Below are 17,632 nucleotides of genomic sequence, written 5' to 3'. Positions count from 1 at the left end.
GTTAAACGAGCTTCTTATGCAAGCATGAGGGCCTGAGGGGCCCTGATACTACCTGAGTTTGAATCTCCAGAACCCACATAAACAGCGACATGTGGTCACGTGGACCTGTAACCCCAGTCCTGCAGGGGAGAAGAGATCCAAGAGTTGCCAGGAACTCATGACAAACTCCAAGCTCAGGGATCAGTAAGAGACACCAGCTGAAACCAGAACGGGTGGGAGAGGATAAAAGAGGACTCAGCTGACTTTCCACTTGGGCAAAGCAGGCGAGTGCACACTGCCACGGGTAAACACATGGGGCACCACAAGGGCACATACACCATACACACATGCTCATCAAAAAAGAGGGTGTGCTGTACCACAGCTTAGCAGTTAAAGGCGCTTGCTTGCAAAGCATGCTGGCCTGGAGTTCAAATCCCAACCCATACACATAAACCAGGCAGCAAAAACTGCACAACTGTCTGACTTTTTTTTAAATTTATTTATTTGAGAGCACCAGACAGAGAGAGAAAGAGGCAGATAGAGAGAGAGGGGGAGAGAATGGGCGTGCCAGGGCCTCCAGCCACTGTAAACGAACTCCAAACACATGCACCCCCTTGTGCATGTGGCTAACGTGGGTCCTGGAGAATCGAGGCTTGAACCAGGGTCTTTAGGCTTCATAGGCAAGCGCTTAACCGCTAAGCCATCTCTCCAACCCTTGTCTGACTTTTTTGCAGCAGCAAAAGATCCTGGCATACATGTAAGTGCATGTGCTCACATGTGCACACGCGCACACACACAATCTTTAAAATACTATTTATTTATTTATTTGAGAGGTAGAGATAAAGAAGTAGATACATACAGAGAGAGAATGGACCCTCCAGGGCCTCCTACCACTGCAAATGAACTCCAGATAAATGTGCCACTTTGTCCATCTGGCTTTACATGGGTACTGAGGAATTGAATCCAGGTCATTAGGCTTTGTAGGCAGTGCTTTAACTGCTGGACCATCTCTCTAGCCCTACAAATAATTTTCTATTTCTTTCTTTTTTCTTTTTCTTGTTTGTTTTTCAAGGTAGGGGGTCTCACTCTAGCCCAGGCTAACCTGGAATTCACTATGTAGTCTCAGGTTGGCCTCAGACTTTCAATGATCCTCTACATTTGCCTCCCGAGATCTGGGATTAAAGACATGACTGGCACAAATATTTTTTTTAATTTTTATTTATGTATTTGAGAGAGTAAGAAAGAGGCAGAGAGAGAGAGAATGAGCTCACCAGGGCCTCCGGCCACTGCAAAAGAACTCCAGTCATATGCACTACCTTTTGCATCTTGCTGACTTGGGTTCTAGGGAATCAAACTGAGGTCCTTTGGCTTTGCAGGCAAATGCCTTAACCTCAAAACTATCTCTCCAGCCCTTGGCACAAATAATTTATTTTTGTTACTTTTCTTTATTTATTTGAGAGCAACAGACAGAGAGAGAAAGAGGCAGAGAGAGAGAGAGAGAGAGAGAATGGGTGTGCTAGGGCCTTCAGCCACTGCAAATGAACTCCAGACACGTGCGCCCCCTTGTGCATCTGGCTAATGTGGGTCCTGGGGAATCGAGCCTCGAACGTGGGTCCTTAGGCTTCACAGGCAAGCACTTAACCGCTAAGCCATCTTTCCAGCCCCACAAATAATTTTTTAAGTTTACATTTAAAAAAAAATTTAAGTTCCCATTATTTAAAATGTAGTTATATCACATTCTGAACACACTGTATTAACCTATTTGACCTTCACTATGTCACTAAATGGCAGGTAATAGTACTGTCCCATATATGTGAGAAATCTAAGGAACAGAAAGAAAAAATCACTAACCCAATATCTCAAAATTAATTATAGTTTCTTGGCATGAATTGTCTACGTTCTTTCTTCCAACTTTATCCTAACTGAAAGTCTTTCTTATTCTTCTTGTTTTTGGCATTGTTGGGGATCAAGTCCAGGGCTGGCCTCACATAGGCCATTAAAGAGCACTTGCCCTGAGCCAAACACCAGATACTCTCCTCTGGCCTCCACATGCAAACCACTATATACACACTGCACATCTATACACAAGCGAAGTACATAAATAAATATAAGTTCTAAACTAGATCTAAACAGTGCTCCACACGTGAAGACCAGGGTCGGTGAATATTCACTTCAGCCATAATACCAGCTTCTATATTCATTTACATATTATGCTCTCACATCGCATTGGATCTCCATGGTAAAACCTGGTGAGTTCTCAAGGAAGGAATTCTTGTTTTACAGATGAGAGAAACTGGAATCAAAGAGGTTAAAGCATCCTCTTAAGCTGGTGGGCAGTCAGCGACCAAGCCAGGATTTTTCTAGATGCTAGTCCAACTCTTCATAGTGATCAAGACAGCTGCTGGCAGTTTCCACTGACCTGAGGTAATTAAGTCCAAAGATGCAGGAATCCCAATGAGTCTGGGGAGAAGCTGGGTCCCTCTTGCACCAGGAAGAATTCCCAGAGTAACTTCTGGAAAGCCAACATGAGCCTAAGAGAGATTAAAGTGAGAAAAGCATTACAATGAGATGGCAGGAATAGACTGAGGCAAGCAACCCCAAGGATTTACCACACCACACAAAACCCTGTTTCACTGAGCTCAGCAAGCTTTTCCACAGGACAAATCTGTACTTGCATTTCATTAACGGCAGCAGCAGAGCTGTGCCGAGTTCGCCTGCTCAAACACACCCTTAACTACTACTGGCCCATTGTTTGTTTGACCATTACAGCCTGCTTCAGAAGACAATAGCCTCTTCCAGCAGTTCCCAAGGGTCCCTGCTGGAGCCAGGAAGCACAGGAAGACAAGACAAAACTCAGAGAATGCGAGAGAACATTAACAAATTATAATAGTTACATAGGAATTCTTCCATCTAAACTATACAAAGAACTTTTATAAAAGGTGCATTTTTTTTCTTACTAGAGAACTACTAAATGTAAATGAACACGAAACTGCAGAACAGGTAGAAGGTTCAGAGTCACAGCTCCTGTCGACAAGAAGGGACGCACGTCCCACCTGAGCAATCGCTGGCTTTGCACGCTGAGCAACAGCACTGGACGTGCTCAAGACCTGTTCACCAGCCGCTAACCATCCAGAGCTGCAGCCCCGATGCTTATTGGTGACTTTCCACAAGAAAACCCCCGGGCGCCGCCTCTCCGTGGAGCACCAGAGCTTACCCCTGCATGGGCAATGCGGTAGTGACAGCCCAGAGCCAGCTCCAGTCCCCCTCCTAAAGCCATGCCTTGGATGGCTGCCACCACAGGCTTCTCATACCGTTGTATCCTGTCTACCGTGTTTCCCAAGTCAATGCCAGTGTACGTACTGCTGAAGTTACGGATATTGACACCTACAGGACAGAAAGACCAGGAGAAAAGACAAATTCTCAGATTTTTTCCCTACATGCACTATAAATGGCTTTGTGACCTTGAATAAGTTATTTACCTTCTTTGTCTCAATGTTGGTTTAAATGACTGAGGTGAGAATTTAATGGAAGTTTAATCTACATCTTTAACAGGAAGAGCACACTGTAAAACTCCATGTGGTGCTGGGGTCGGTTCCCTGGGTAAAGTATTACCACGCAAGCATAAGGACCCGGTAGGGATCCCCAACACCCACAGAAAATGCTGCAAACAGTGTGCAGTTGTAATCCCAGTACTGGAGAGGTGGAAACAGGAGGACCGCCAGGGCTTACTGGCTAACTAGTCTATCTGAATTGGTGAGCCCCAGGATCAGCAAAGGAACCTGTCTCAAAAATTAAGCTGGGGCCGGGTGTGGTGGCACCCAGCACTCGGGAGGCTGAGGTAGGAGGATGGATCTCTGTGAGTTCACAGCTACCCTGAGATTATCTAGTGAATTCCAGGTCAGCCTGGGCTAGAGTGAGAACCTACCACAAAACACCAAAAATAGGGCTGGAGAAATGGCTTAGCAGTTAAGCGCTTGCCTGTGAAGCCTAAGAACCCCAGTTCAAGGCTTGATTCCCCAGGACCTACGTCAGCCATATGCACAAGAGGGAGTACACATCTGGAGTTCCTTTGCAGTGGCTGGAGGCCCTGGCGTGCCCATTCTCTCTCTCTCTCTCTGCCTCTTTCTCTCTCTGTCTGTTGCTCTTAAATAAATAAATAAATAAACAAAAAAAATTGCCAGGCATGGTGGCACATACCTTTAATCCCAGAACTCGGGAAGCAGAGGTAAGAGGATCACCATGAGTTTGAGGCCACCCTGAGACTACATAGTGAGTTCCAGGTCAGCCTGGGCTAAAGTGAGACCCTATCTCAAAAAAAACAAAATAAAATAAAATAATAGTAATACTAATAATAATAAGATGGGAAGTATTAGAGGAAGGCATTGACTTCTGGTGTGCACATATATGCACACACAAAAGCACCTCCATGAGGTGCACATGCACGTGCACACACACACACACACACACACACACATGCATACATATGCATACAAAAAAATCCACCTTGTTTTGTATTTATCTTCACATAGCAGTATATACAGGTAATAAGCTTTTTCCCAAGACTGTTATCTAGTTTTTGAAAACAGTAAGCTTGCTATAAGCATAAATTAAATTATTTCAGGGGCTAAGAGTATAGCTCAATTGCAGAATGTTTGCATAACACACACATGACCTTGGGTTTGGTTTCCAGAACCATAAAACAATTCTAAGTTATAAAAAATGATTTTGGCCAAGCATGGTGGCGCATGCCTTTAATCCCAGCACTTGGGAGGCAGAGGTAGGAGGATCGCTGTGAATTTGAGGCCACACTGAGACTCCATAGTGAATTCCAGGTCAGCCTGGGCTAGAGTGAGACCCCCATCTCAAGAAACCAAAAAAAAAAAAAAATGATTTTAGGGGCTAGAGATATGGCTCAGTGGTCAAGGGGTTTGCCTGTGAAGTCAAAGGATCCCAGTTTGATTCTGCAGGACCCACGTAAACCCAATGTACAAGGGGGCGCATGTATCTGGAATTCATTTGCAGTGGCTGGAGGCCCTGGTGTGCCCATTATCTCCTTCTCTCTCTCTGCCTCTTTCTCTCTCTCAAATAAATAAATAAAATATATTTTTTTAAAAAATGATTTTAGGTTCAGCCTGTTCCCCTACTTCTTTTCTGCTTTTTAAATTACCGGTTCCTCGTTCAACATCACCTGGAGATCATGTTTCATTCTGTTCTCCCCAACTCATAATACCTTACTTTCTAGTCCAGTCCTTTTGTTGCTTTTAAGAATCCCTTAGGGGCTGGAGAGATGGCTTAGCAGTCAAGGCACTTGCCTGCAAAGCCTAAGGTTCAATTCCCATGCATGACAGATGCACAAACTGGCATATGCATCTGGAGTTTGTTTGCAGTGGCTGGAGGCCCTGGTGTGCCCATCCTCTCTGTGTGTCTGCCTCTCTCTCTATCTCTCTCTTTATCTCCAATAAATTAATAAATAAAATATTTTTTAAAAATAAGAATCCTGAGCTGGAGAGATGGCTTAGCAGTTAAGGCATTTGCCTATGAAGCCTAACAACTCAAGCTCAATTCCCCAGTACCCACGTAAGCCAGGTGCATGTGTCTGGAGTTCATTTGCAGTGGCTGGAGACCCTGGCACATCCATTCTCTCTCCCTCTCTCTGCCTCCCTGCCCGCTCCCAAATAAGTTTAAAATATTTTAAAGAAAAGAATCCTTTGGCTAACAGAAACAAGAAGAACTGTAATTTAAGCCTCAGGCCCACACTCCCATAGATTTAACTGAGACGGTTTTTCTTAAATAATAGCAATGAATACATAGTAGATAATTTATTGGTGCTAAGTAGCTCCATACATTGTCACATTTAATTTTCCTAACATCTTGGTTCAATGGTATAATTAGTTCCCTTTTACAGATAAGAAAGCTATACTTTTTTCTTTCTTTTTGGTTTTAGAAGTAGGGTCTCACTCTAGCCCAGGCTGACCTGAAATTCACTGAATAGTCTCAGGGTAGCCTCAAACTCTATACTTTTGAGATATTAACTGATTAGTGAAGACCTGAGTTAAAAATTTATAATTACTCATAAAATTTAGGTTTAACTATAAAGCCCAATTCTTTTTTATTGTAGCTTTGGTTTTTTGTCAAGGTAGCATCTCACTCTAACCCCGGCTGACCTGACACTCATTCTGTAGTCTCAGGCTGCTCTCAAACTCATAGTGATCTGCCTACCTCTGCAAGTCCAATTCTTTTAAAAAATATTTTATCATTCATTTGCAAGGGAAGAGAGAGAGAGAAAGAGAGAGAGAGAGAATGGGCACACCAGGGCTTCCTGCCACTGCAAACGAATTCTAGACACATGTGCATCTGGTTTTACATGGGTTTTGAGGAAATCCAACCTGGGCCATCAGACTCTGCAAACAAGCACCTTTAACCACTTGGCCATCTTCCCAAAGCCTAACTCTTAAGTGTGATAATACAGTCTTCAGTTTACCCCACAAGGTAAGTATTATTGTCTCTACTTAACAGAAATCAAGGCACATACCATCACACTGCCCAGCATTTATGTGGGTTCTGAAAATCTGAACAAAGGTCCCAATGCTTACACAACAAGCACTTTACACTGAGCCATCCCCCAGTCCAAGATATTTCCTCCTATACCTAGTTTACTAAAAAAAAAAAAAAAAATTGTGAGTGGGGCTTGGTGGCACATGCCTTTGATACCAGTACTCAGGAGGCAGAGGTAGAAGGATCACCATGTGTTTGAGACCACCCTGAGACTACATAGTGAATTAATTTGTGTCAAAAGTTATTGAATATTTCCCCCTTCATCTCTTAAAATAATCATGATTGTTCTGTTTATTGGTCTTTTAATAGAGAAATGAAGTTAATTGCCAACTTGACTGGATCTAGAATCACATAGGAGACAAATCTCTGGAAATGTCTGTGAGGGAGTTTCTAGATTAGGCTGAAGTTGGAAAACCCACCCTAACAGTAAGCAGCAGCATTCCATAGCTAAGATCCTAGACTGAATAAAAAGAAGAAGAAAGATAACAACAGTATTCACTTGACTCTGAAAGAATGGGCATGCCAGCACATCTAGCCATTGCAAATGAACTCCAGATGCATGTGCCACTCTGTGCATCTGGCTTTACGTGGGTACTGGGGAACTGAACCCAGGTCATTAGGCTTTGTAGCACATTTTGCAGCCTTAGCTGCTGAGCCATTGCTTCTTGAGTGTGGATTCAATATTACCAGGGGTGTCTTACTTCATCCATCATGCCTTCTCCATTGTGAACTGTATCCCCTGGAACTGTAAACCAGAATAAGCCCTTCCTTACTTGCCTCTTTTGCAAGTAATTTGTTGTTGCAATGAGAAGAATAACAAATACAGAAAATTGCTACCAAGAAGTACATTCATTGCTGTGACAAACCTCATCATGTGGTTCTCTGGAATTTAGAACTAGATTGGGGGAGGAATGTGGGAGAGTTTAGAATTGTAGGCTAGAAAATCCCTAGAATCCTACAAGTAGTGTTTAATGAGCCACCATGGTGAGGGGGGTGGAAGATGAGAATGCTGAGGGAAACAGGGACAGTGGATGCCTGGCACAAAAGATTTCAGAGGTGAATAAGGACTCTATTAGGAACTAGGCCACTCACATTATATTCTAGCAAAAATTCTGCTCATGTTCTAAGAACTTGAATGAGGTTGAATTCAAAAGTAGTCATGGGCTGGACAGCTGACTTAGCAGTTAAGGCGCTTGCCTGTGAAGCCTAATGACCCATGTTCCACTCTCTAGATCCCACATAATCCAGGAACACAAAGATGAGGCAAGCGCAAGGTTGCACATGACCACTGGGTGGCGCAAGCATCTGGCATTCAATTGCAGTGGCAGAGACCCTGGCACTCCAATTCTCTCTCTGTGTCTCTCTCTCTCTCTCTAAAAAAGAAAAAAAAAAACAGTAGTCATGATTACTACTTACTGGTCTGATCCAGGTCCACAGCAAGAGAGAGAGAGAGCAAAAAGAGGAACAAATTAATAAGAAAAAAAATGTGTCTTTTGGTGGGAAAAGGAGAGTTTAAAGTTACAAACTAGGCTGGGGCTGAGGCAACAGCTGTAATTGGCAAAGAGTTCCGCACTATTATAATGAACTCTCATGCATGGCTCTGAGACAACAGATAGGGTATACTGAGCACAAGAGTCCGCCCATAATGGCTGGAAGGAGGGCTTAGCAGTTAAGGCGTTTGCCTACAAAGCAAGGACCTGGTTTGATTCCCCAGGACCCACATTAGCCAGATGCACAAGGGGACACATGCATCTGGAGTTCATTTGCAGTGGCTGGAGGCCCTAGTGCACCTGTTTTCTTGCTCTTTCTCTCTCTCTCTCTCTCTCTCTCCCTCTTACTCTGTCAAATAAACAAATAAAAATTATATATATATATATATATATATATAGAGAGAGAGAGAGAGAGAGAGAGAGAGAGAGAGAGAGAGAGAGAGAGACTGCCCATTGGAGGCTCCAACATGTGAAAATTCACTTGAAATAGAGCCTAAACTGAAGGGGTTTCCTGCTTAAACACAACTGCCTAGGGAAGTGCTTCTCAGGCATACAGTGGCTAATATTGTGATCCAAGATGTCCAGGATACATCTCAAGCAGACAAGAGTTTGGCAGCATCATCCACATAGTACTGGCTTTGTGGGCATAAAAGATGAAGGATTTATGAGATTCTAAAGTATGCATGATGGCTCCACAGTTGCTGAAGTCAAGCAATGTGCAACAGGGCTTCCAGAGCCCCTGCAAAGAAATCACTGTGGAAATGAGAGGGTAAAGCCCAACCTGTGATGGAGACCCCAGGATGTTGGAGATGCCAGAACCATGGGACATCCACTGAGGAAAGCTGCAGGCTCACAGCACAGCTGGCCCAAGACACAGGCTGTGTGTGCTGCAAGTGACACAGCTGGAAGGGGCAAAGCCCAGATGATTCCATCACAAGCTCAGATGCCAGAAATGGAGCTTCAGGAGTTCACATTTGCCATAGTGGGTTTCAGTCTTGTTTTGGTCCAATCTTTCCCTGTCATGCCCCAATTCCTACCTTTTAGAATGGAATGTTTTCACTATGCCACATACACAAGAAGTGTGTAACTTGTTTACTAATATTTTTGGAGGCCTCAACTATGTAATTGCTTTAAGTCCCAGAAGATACTTTGGAATTTTTAACAGTGTTGGGACTATTAATAAGTGTGGGGACTTTTGAAGTTAGGCTGATTGTATTTTGCATTATGAGATAGCCATGGGAACAAGGGGTAGAAGATTGTGGCTTAAAAGTGATTTGTGCTGGGCGTGGTGGTGCATACTTTTAATCCCAGAACTCAGAAAGCAGTGGTAGGAAAATCGCTGTGAGTTTGAGGCCACCCTGAGGCTATATAGTGAATGATCCAGGTCAGCCTGGGCTGGAGCAAGACCTTGCCTCAAAAAAAAAAAAAAAAAAAAAAAAAGTGATTTCAGCCAGGCGTGGTAGCACACGCCTTTAATCCCAGCACTTAGGAGGCAGAGGTAGGAGGACTGCCGTGAGTTCAAGGTCACCCGGAGACTACATAGTGAATCCCAGGTCAGCCTGAGCTAGAGTAAGACCCTACCTCAAAAAAACAAAACAAAAAAAAGCGATTTGTTTGGGTGCTGCTGGAAAGATAGCTCAGCAGGTTAAGAGTGCTTGAAGTGCAATTCTGGGGACCTGACTACCCTCAGTTTAATTTCCCAGCACCCACATAAACAGTTGGGCATGGCTGTGCACAGTGGTAACCCCAGTCCTGTAGGGAACAAAGACCAGAGAAATGCTGAGACTCATTAGCCAGACAGTAGACCAAAATATGACAGTCCCCGATTCAGTGAGGGACTCCATCTGAAGGACCCAAAGCAGAAAGATGCAGAACAGCATATGACATTCTTCTCCTGCCTGCACACGTGAGCACAGGCATGTCAATCTGCACGTGCACACACACACACATTTAAAAAGACAATTAAACAGTGTTACATGGATGCCAAGTTCACACGGGGTGGATTCGTGATGGTTAATCTCTACTGTCAACTTGGTTGGATCTGGAGTCACCTAGAAGACAAATCTCTGGGAATGTCTATCTGAGAATGACTGTCTGGCACAGGACCCCAAGGAAATGGAACTTCCCAGGAAACTCATGCTGAGAGAAAGGAAAGGCTGAAGGCAGTCACGGGGACACTTGTCTCCATGGACAGTGATTTCACCCCGTGCTGACAACTTGTCAGAGCTCCCTGAAGGAGACACTGGCACCCAGACAATGTGGTGGGTGGGTGGGACCTGACCTTGACCTTAGCTAGCTACACCTCTGGTCCTCTAATTGCACCTAAACTGTATGTTCTGCTGTTCCTTTTGACACAGTTCTTCGTTCTTTCACTAATTTTCCTCTTCTTTTTTTACTTCCTTCCGCTTGATTTAGTTCTCCATTACCATTTGCTTTGTCAATTTCACCATTTGGTGCTTAGGTCATTGTTTCAGCCTTTTTCTCCCCAAATGTCATCTTGAAAAGCCATACATTTCCTGCCACCTTTCACCTCAGCTGCATCTGTCAAGTGTCATATGACATGTTTCCATTGTCATTTGGATCACTACAAAACTTCCTTACAAAGCCGGGTGTGGTGGCGCACACCTTCAGTCCCAGCACTTGGGAGGCAGAGGTAGGAGGGTCACCGTGAGTTTTTAAAAAATAATTTTTTTCAGCCCAGGGACTCTAGTTACATTTTTGTACCTCATTACCTTCACATACACACCCAAAGTATTATCAAGTTCTCCACAATTCTGTCCTCCCTTTCTATGGCTCTAATTATCACCTTGGGTGCCTAAGTTTAAGATTCTAGTGAGAAAGCTGTTTCATAGCTGTGTAGGATTGGCATATTACTTTAATCTCTCTCTTCCTTAGCCATCTCATTTAAAAATAGAGACCACAGGATTTACTGATCATTAAACTATAACAACATTGCTGGGCATGGTGGTACACACCTTTAATCCCAGCACTTGGGAAGCCAAGGTAGGATTGTGGATTGCTGTGAGTTCGACACTAGCCTGAGACTACATAGTAAATTCAAGGTCTGCCTGAGCTAGAGCAGGACGCTACCTCAACTCTACTCCGACATGGGCTCTCTACCCCCTCCTGCCCTCCACATGGCATGAGCTCTCTCTACTTCCTTCTCTTTCCTTCTATCAAGCTAATAAAGTCTCTCTAAACCTTAAAAAGACAGAAATCTATGTCTCTGTAGGTTTAACTGAGGTTAGGAAATCACAGACACTGGTCCACACTCACATGAGCGGCATAAGCAAAGCAGGCATTCATCAGCAGCTTTACAGCTGCACAGAGCAGCCATCCAGACTGGACCTAAATATTCTCCAAAGGAGCAACAAAATCCAAAAGAGATGAGGGCTGAAGAGATGGCTTAGTGGTTAAGGCACTTGTCTGTGAAGCCTAAGGACCCATGTTCAACTCTCCAGATCCCATGTAAGCCAGACGCACAAGATGACACAAGCATGCAAGGTCACAGGTGCACACAAGGTGGTGCAGGTGTCTGGAGTTTGATTAGTGGCTGGAGGCCCTGGCTCGCTAATTCTCTCTCACACATTCTCATTCACATTTTTTAAAAAAGGCCAGGGCTAGAGGGATGGCTTAGTGGTTAAGTTGCTTGCCTGCAAAGCCAAAGGACCCAGGTTCCATTCCCCAGAACCCACAGGAACCAGATGCACAAGGTGGCGCATGTGTCTGGAGTTTGTTTGCAGTGGCTAGAGGCCCTCATGCACCCATTCTCTCTCTCTCTCTCTCTCTCTCTCTCTCTCTCTCTCTAATCTCTCTCCCTCCCTCTCAAACAAATAAATTAATTAAAAGGCCAAGCTGTTGGGCTTGCCTCAAAAAGAGAGAGATGAAAGCCAGTCTTACCTCGGTATCTCTTGGGAGAGACCTGTCTCTTCTCCACAATGCTTCTCAGTTCCACTCTAATGCCTCATATCCATCTCCCTCACTAAGTTCTTACCTACAGGGACAGCAAACTCTCTATTGATCATGGATTCTAGCAACATGGGAGAGGTCAGACATAGTTACCTGCACAGAAAATGTTATTTGCTCCAGAAATCACGATGCCTTGTATTGTATGGTCTGATAAAGCTTTCTGTAGTCCCTCTTTTATGTCATCGAGTGTAGTTTCACTAGAAAAAAAATTATACGTGCAAAATTAAATTTCTACCTTTTTAGTTTCTACTTAATAATAATGGAAAATTGAGCCAGGTGTGGTGGCACATGCTTTTAATCCTAGTACTCAGGAGGCAGAGGAAGGAGGATTACTGGGAGTTCAAAGCCAGCCTGGGCTATAGTGAGACCTTACCTTCTAGGATGCCACCATGAGAGAAATAACTTGCTCTTATTTAATTTCCAATTATTGTCAATTTTCTGTATGTGGTAGGAAAACTTAATCTTAACAAAGTTAGAGGGGAAAGTAAGGGCAAAAGAAAAACTGGGAAATGGGCTATAAGGGAGGTAGGAGAGGGAAAGACTTAAGGTGAAAGTATTCTATGTATATAAATAGATTAACAAATTACTTATAGTGCAATGGCCCAAGTAAGATCATGGGAAGGAATTGATGGGTGGGGGAAGGGTTAATCAAAATTTAAGAAGTTATGAATAAGCCATATGGAAACCTACTTCTTTGGATAATGGCACACCCAGAAGCCATAGATTGTTACTAGAAAAATTTCCGTGCCAGGGATGAGATACCTTCTAGTGAGTTGTCCAGGGAAGTTCCCTGATTCCCCCAAAACATTACAGGCCATTTGCCAACACTCTTGGTTTCCCACCAGAAATAGATGTAAGACCCCATTGATAAAGACTTCACATGCTTGGGCTGCAAATCACTGAGAAATCAAGCAGGACCTGAGCTGAAAACCTCCTTCCTATGAATCAGCTGACAGAAAGCTGAAAAAAGCTATACTGCATGCAGCCCTATGGGAAAGAGGTCATCAATGGTGGTAAACAGCAGAGGACATAGCAAGCCTTATGACTGGTCAGCCAGGCCAAATGTGCCAACTGGTACAACAGTGGCATGTCTGTTATGGGAGAAACCAACTACTCTCTAATTGGACCAGAGATCTGCTCCACAAGAAGGAATACATACCTAGTACTTAAAACCTAGTCAAAAGCCTAAAACAAGGAGGTCATGAGCCATAGGGGAGTAATGGCTGCTGTTGTCTGACTAAATTCATATATTATGCTCACCAAACTGCACTGTAAGCACGTTTCTTAATGTTTATGCTCAGATGTTAATGTTATTCTCATTTTTGGTTAGAGAAGCTTCTCTTTTCAGATGGCAATAACCACTGGATTGACTCAAAAGTCACCATAGTACTGAGAAGAAGTGACAGTGGAGTGTTCAGCACATAGATATCTCTATCGCACCTTCCAAGGCTCAGGTCTATTGTGGAAGAGGTGGCAGAAAGAATGTAAGAGCTAAAGTAAGGGTAGAATTCCTTACAATGTAACCTTCCAGAAATAAAGTGGTCTGGATATCCATGACCTCTCAATGCCTGGAAAAGATGATGGCATCTAAATAAAAGACAGACTAATTGAGAAGGCAAGGGGATATTACAGAGGGTAGATTTGTGAGGAGGAATGTAGGAAGGGAGGGAATTATGATGGCTTATTGTTAATAATTATGGAAGCTGTCAACAAGAAAGTTTTTAAAAATTAAAAAAGAAGAAACACTGGGCCAGCACCACAATACACTTGGACTGTTTCAATATATTAAGGAGACATCCACAGAAAAAAAAAATAGCTATGACCAAGATGGATGTACCATAAAGGAACAGAAATGTGAGCCTAGGATAGATTCTCTGGATTTGTCTTCAATTAATATGGAAAGGGGATTGGAGAGATGGCTTAGCAGTTAAGGAGCTTGCCTGTGAAGCCTAAGGACCCATGTTCAACACTCCAGATCCCACATAAGCCAGATGCACAAAGGTGAGGCAAGCACAAGGTCACACATTCCCACTAGGTGGCACACGCGTCTGGAGTTCGATTGCAGAGGCTGAGGCCCTGGCTTGCCAATTCTGTCTCTCTCTAAAATTTAAAAAAATAAATTAAATTAAAAGATGGAAAGGCTCAGCACAGTGATCCAGCAAAAGGGAGCCCAGTCACAAAGACCACATTTTCCAAAAAGATGTTTAACATGAACAAAGGATAATGAAGGAGGAGAAACTAGGAAACTGGTGAGGAAAACTGAAAGGAAGAATGATGGCAGCCAAGTGTAATCAGTTGTTCTTGGAAGTCTATGTATTCTGGGTAACATTTTAGATCTCTTATACACAGGGTGAAAATAATTTTCCAACCCAACAGAACACACAACAAACACCTATGACAAGCATGCTAAGACCAACCACGAGTCAAAACTTCATAAAATAAAGTAAATGCTTGCCCTTTGTATGATGATTCTCCTAATTACTTTCACCTCTTAACCTAAGCAAAAGCAGACAAACCCTCTGCTCTTGAGCCAGCAACTGGAAATACATAATACTGAGGAATGAAAAAGGCATACACAGTTGCCCATTGGTACCTATGTGGAATTGGTTCAGGACAATTTACTCTCCATCCTCAAGTATACAAAGAATCTCACAGATTCAAGTCTGCCAGATAATAACTAGTATTAACAAATAATCTATACAAGTGGATCATTTCTAACTACTTATAAAAATACAGGAAATAAATTGGGCATAGTGGCATATACCTTTAATCCCAGCACTTGGGAGGCAGAGGTAGGAGGATCACCGTGAGTTCAAGACCACCCTGAGACCTGTGAATTCCAGGTCAGCCTGGACTAGAGTGAGACCCCACCTCAAAACAAACAAACAAACAAAAAACCAGGAAGCTTATATGCTATGTAGCTTACACTGTACAGTTTAGGGAATAACAACAATGACAAAAGACTGTGGACTTGGGAAATGGCTCAGCAGTTAAAGGTGTTTGCTATAAAGCTTTCTGGCCCCGGTTTAATTTTAAAAGACTGAACATGTTTATTAGGTTGAATATCATAGACATAACAACATTTTCTGTCCATAGCTGAGGAGTAAGTGTGGAAGCCAGGGATACTCAGGGCCCAACTGCATTTCTTTCTTAGTAAAGGTCTCAAAGTCAATGAAAATCAGATCTCTGAGGAAAAGAGGACTGCTCTTTCACATTCCAACCAACTCTTCCTAGGATTTTTATTTATATTCAAGTGAATCTTGAAAAATTCATCAACAGGAAAGAGGGTGGAAGGAAAATGATCGTAATGAATATAGCTTTATCACAGCCTGCCGAATGAGGAAGACCTCAGTCTGCCAGCAAGGTAAAGGCCACAGGGACAAAGAAAGTGCTTTCCCCTCAAACTGCCTGGTGAGGAGAATGGGCTCTGAGAAGACAATTGATCAGGACCACCATACTTTTTTATTTGTTTCACTATAGCAGGCCTATCCTTTTGAAGAGTTACAAACAAAAACCAAAAACCCAAATTTCATTAAATTAAATTTGTGGCAATTTTGTCAAATGAAACAATAAAAAAGAGAAAACTGGATATGCCAAACATATAAGGATAGATCTGGTTTAAGGAAACCTTGTTTTCCGCTATACATTTGTAAACGTGTGTATCAGCTGCTGAGCAGGACACGAGGTTCTTTACGTGGGTAACAGGATACAAAGCGTGAAACACATTGTTCTGGGATTGGGCACAGGAATAAGTCATGCCACACACTTATATACTATTGAACTAGAAGGAAACATAGCTAACTAAAGTGAAATAAAAATTAAAAATCAGCCAATCATGGTAGCACCTTTTATCCCAGCACTCAGGAGGCAGAGGTAGGAAGATCACTGTAAGTTCAAGGCCACCCTGAGACTACATAGTGAATTCCAGGTCAGCCTGAGCTAGAGTGAGACCCTATCTTGAAAAAAATCAAAATAACAATAACTAATTAAATAAAAACAACTTAGAAGGGTCAGTAAGCTAACGAAAATTACCGAAGCTTAAAATGTCCAGGAAGCTCAGAAAGCTGCAAGATTTTGCCAGGCCCCTCCACAAGCCATCAAAGCAGAAAGCAGCAATAGGGGCCTAGAGGTCTCTCCAGTGGAACTGACTTTAGTGTGGTCACCTAACTCCTCTAAATTAGCCCTTGCCTATGCTATAATTAAGTAATCCCAATAAACTCATTGGCTCAACTTGGGTGGAAACGTTTCTTTGGTCTATCTGTACCCTATGTCGGGTAAATAGATGTTCACGTCTCACCAGGCAAAGTCACGACATGTACATGTTAATTTCCACCACTTCTGGTCAGTGGCTAGGTGGCTTTTTCTAAGGCCAACGTAGCATTTATTCACTAGAGACATGGAATGAATTAAATGGACCATATTATTTTTCAAAAGGACAAGAGATCTCATGTAGGCATCCCAGGTGAGCTAGCAGGGACACTCCCGGATTTCCAGAAAGCGCTATCTGATAGGCTAACTCTGACGTGGGTTCCCCACGGAAGCACTCAGGTCCTGGAAGGGTACAACAGGTCGAAAGAAACTATTTGACGTTTCTGCGCCAGAAGCGATTCTTTCCTCACTGCCCCGGCATCCACGGGGGTCTCACTTCTCGTGCTCCGCTGGGGCCAGTAGTGAGGCGCGCGGCTCGCGGCGCAGGTCAAGGTCCAGCCTCGCGCGAAGACGAGCCTCGGGAACCGAAAGTTCTGCGAAGCCAAAGTTGCAAACGCGGGAGCAGCAGCAGCAGGTGCAGGCGGACAGACCAGGCGCTTGCGAGTGCAGCAACCCCCACCAGCCTCGCTCGGCCTCAGTTTCCCGACTTGACCCAGACCCGAGCGCCGCCACCGCCCGCCCCGCCCCGCCCCGTCCCCGCGGCCCGTGCAGGCGACCGAGCCGGTACCTGAGCGCGTTGACCGGCGGGTTTCGGAGGCGGATCAACGCCAGCGAGTGGGGCAGCCTCAAGTACTCAGCCATGTCCGGGTCCTCCGAGTCCGCTCTGGTCCTCCTCGGCCCGGGCGCCGCCGCTTTAATGAGCCGAGAGGATTGGGGGCGGTGCTCCTCCGGGATGCTCCTCCCACCCGCTCCTCCCACCTTCTCCTCCAGGATTTTCCTTCTTCCTCCCACCTGCTCCTCTAGGCCACCCCTCCCAGCCCACTTCTCCCACGACCCATCCCTGCTCTGCAGAGCCTTGGCCAAAGCACATAGAGTTGCTCAAAAAGAGGATGCCGCTAATGTCAACCAAATGTTTACAAATCAGTCTCTTCCCAGTGTTAGACAGGAATCATATTTCTACGTAGTCTCTTTGTTTTAATTCTTAGAAAATATATTTTTATTTTATATTACTTATTTGAGAGAGATTGAGGTTAGCTCGCCAGGGCTTTACCACTGCAAACAAACTCCAGACATATGTGCCACTTTGTGTGTCTGGCTTTACATGGGTACTGGAAAATCGAACTCTGGCTGGGAGACTTTGCAAGCAACTGCCTTTGACTGCTGAGCGATCTACCCAGTCCTTTACCTCTCATTCTTTTTGTCCTCCTCCATTCTCTATGTCAGAATGATCACAGGCTCTTTATTGCACAGGTCTTGTCCAGGTACTGAAC

The 17,632-nt window shown here is 44.0% G+C and overlaps 1 protein-coding gene across 2 annotated transcripts in view; it reads right to left on the bottom strand.

Annotated features, from left to right (window-relative positions):
* Ehhadh (enoyl-CoA hydratase and 3-hydroxyacyl CoA dehydrogenase) overlaps positions 1–17,065 on the bottom strand; it is a 32,170-nt gene extending 15,105 nt beyond the window's left edge. The window contains exons 1-4 of one of the 2 annotated variants that reach the window (XM_045151305.1): positions 16,930–17,047; positions 12,087–12,190; positions 3,194–3,363; positions 2,399–2,510 (exon numbers count right to left, since the gene is read on the bottom strand). In XM_045151305.1, coding sequence (XP_045007240.1) covers positions 2,399–2,510; positions 3,194–3,363; positions 12,087–12,190; positions 16,930–17,003 — 460 coding nt within the window. In that variant the 5' untranslated portion in view covers positions 17,004–17,047. Of the gene's footprint in view, positions 1–2,398; positions 2,511–3,193; positions 3,364–12,086; positions 12,191–16,929 lie in introns of both variants that reach the window. The other variant, XM_045151306.1, reaches the window with a different exon arrangement.
* Positions 17,066–17,632: the final 567 nt, after the last annotated feature.

Source organism: Jaculus jaculus, chromosome 5, assembly GCF_020740685.1.
Source record: "Jaculus jaculus isolate mJacJac1 chromosome 5, mJacJac1.mat.Y.cur, whole genome shotgun sequence".
In the NCBI taxonomy this organism is placed as follows: Eukaryota; Metazoa; Chordata; class Mammalia; order Rodentia; family Dipodidae; genus Jaculus; species Jaculus jaculus.
This window is presented reverse-complemented; position numbering and strand designations above follow the sequence as displayed.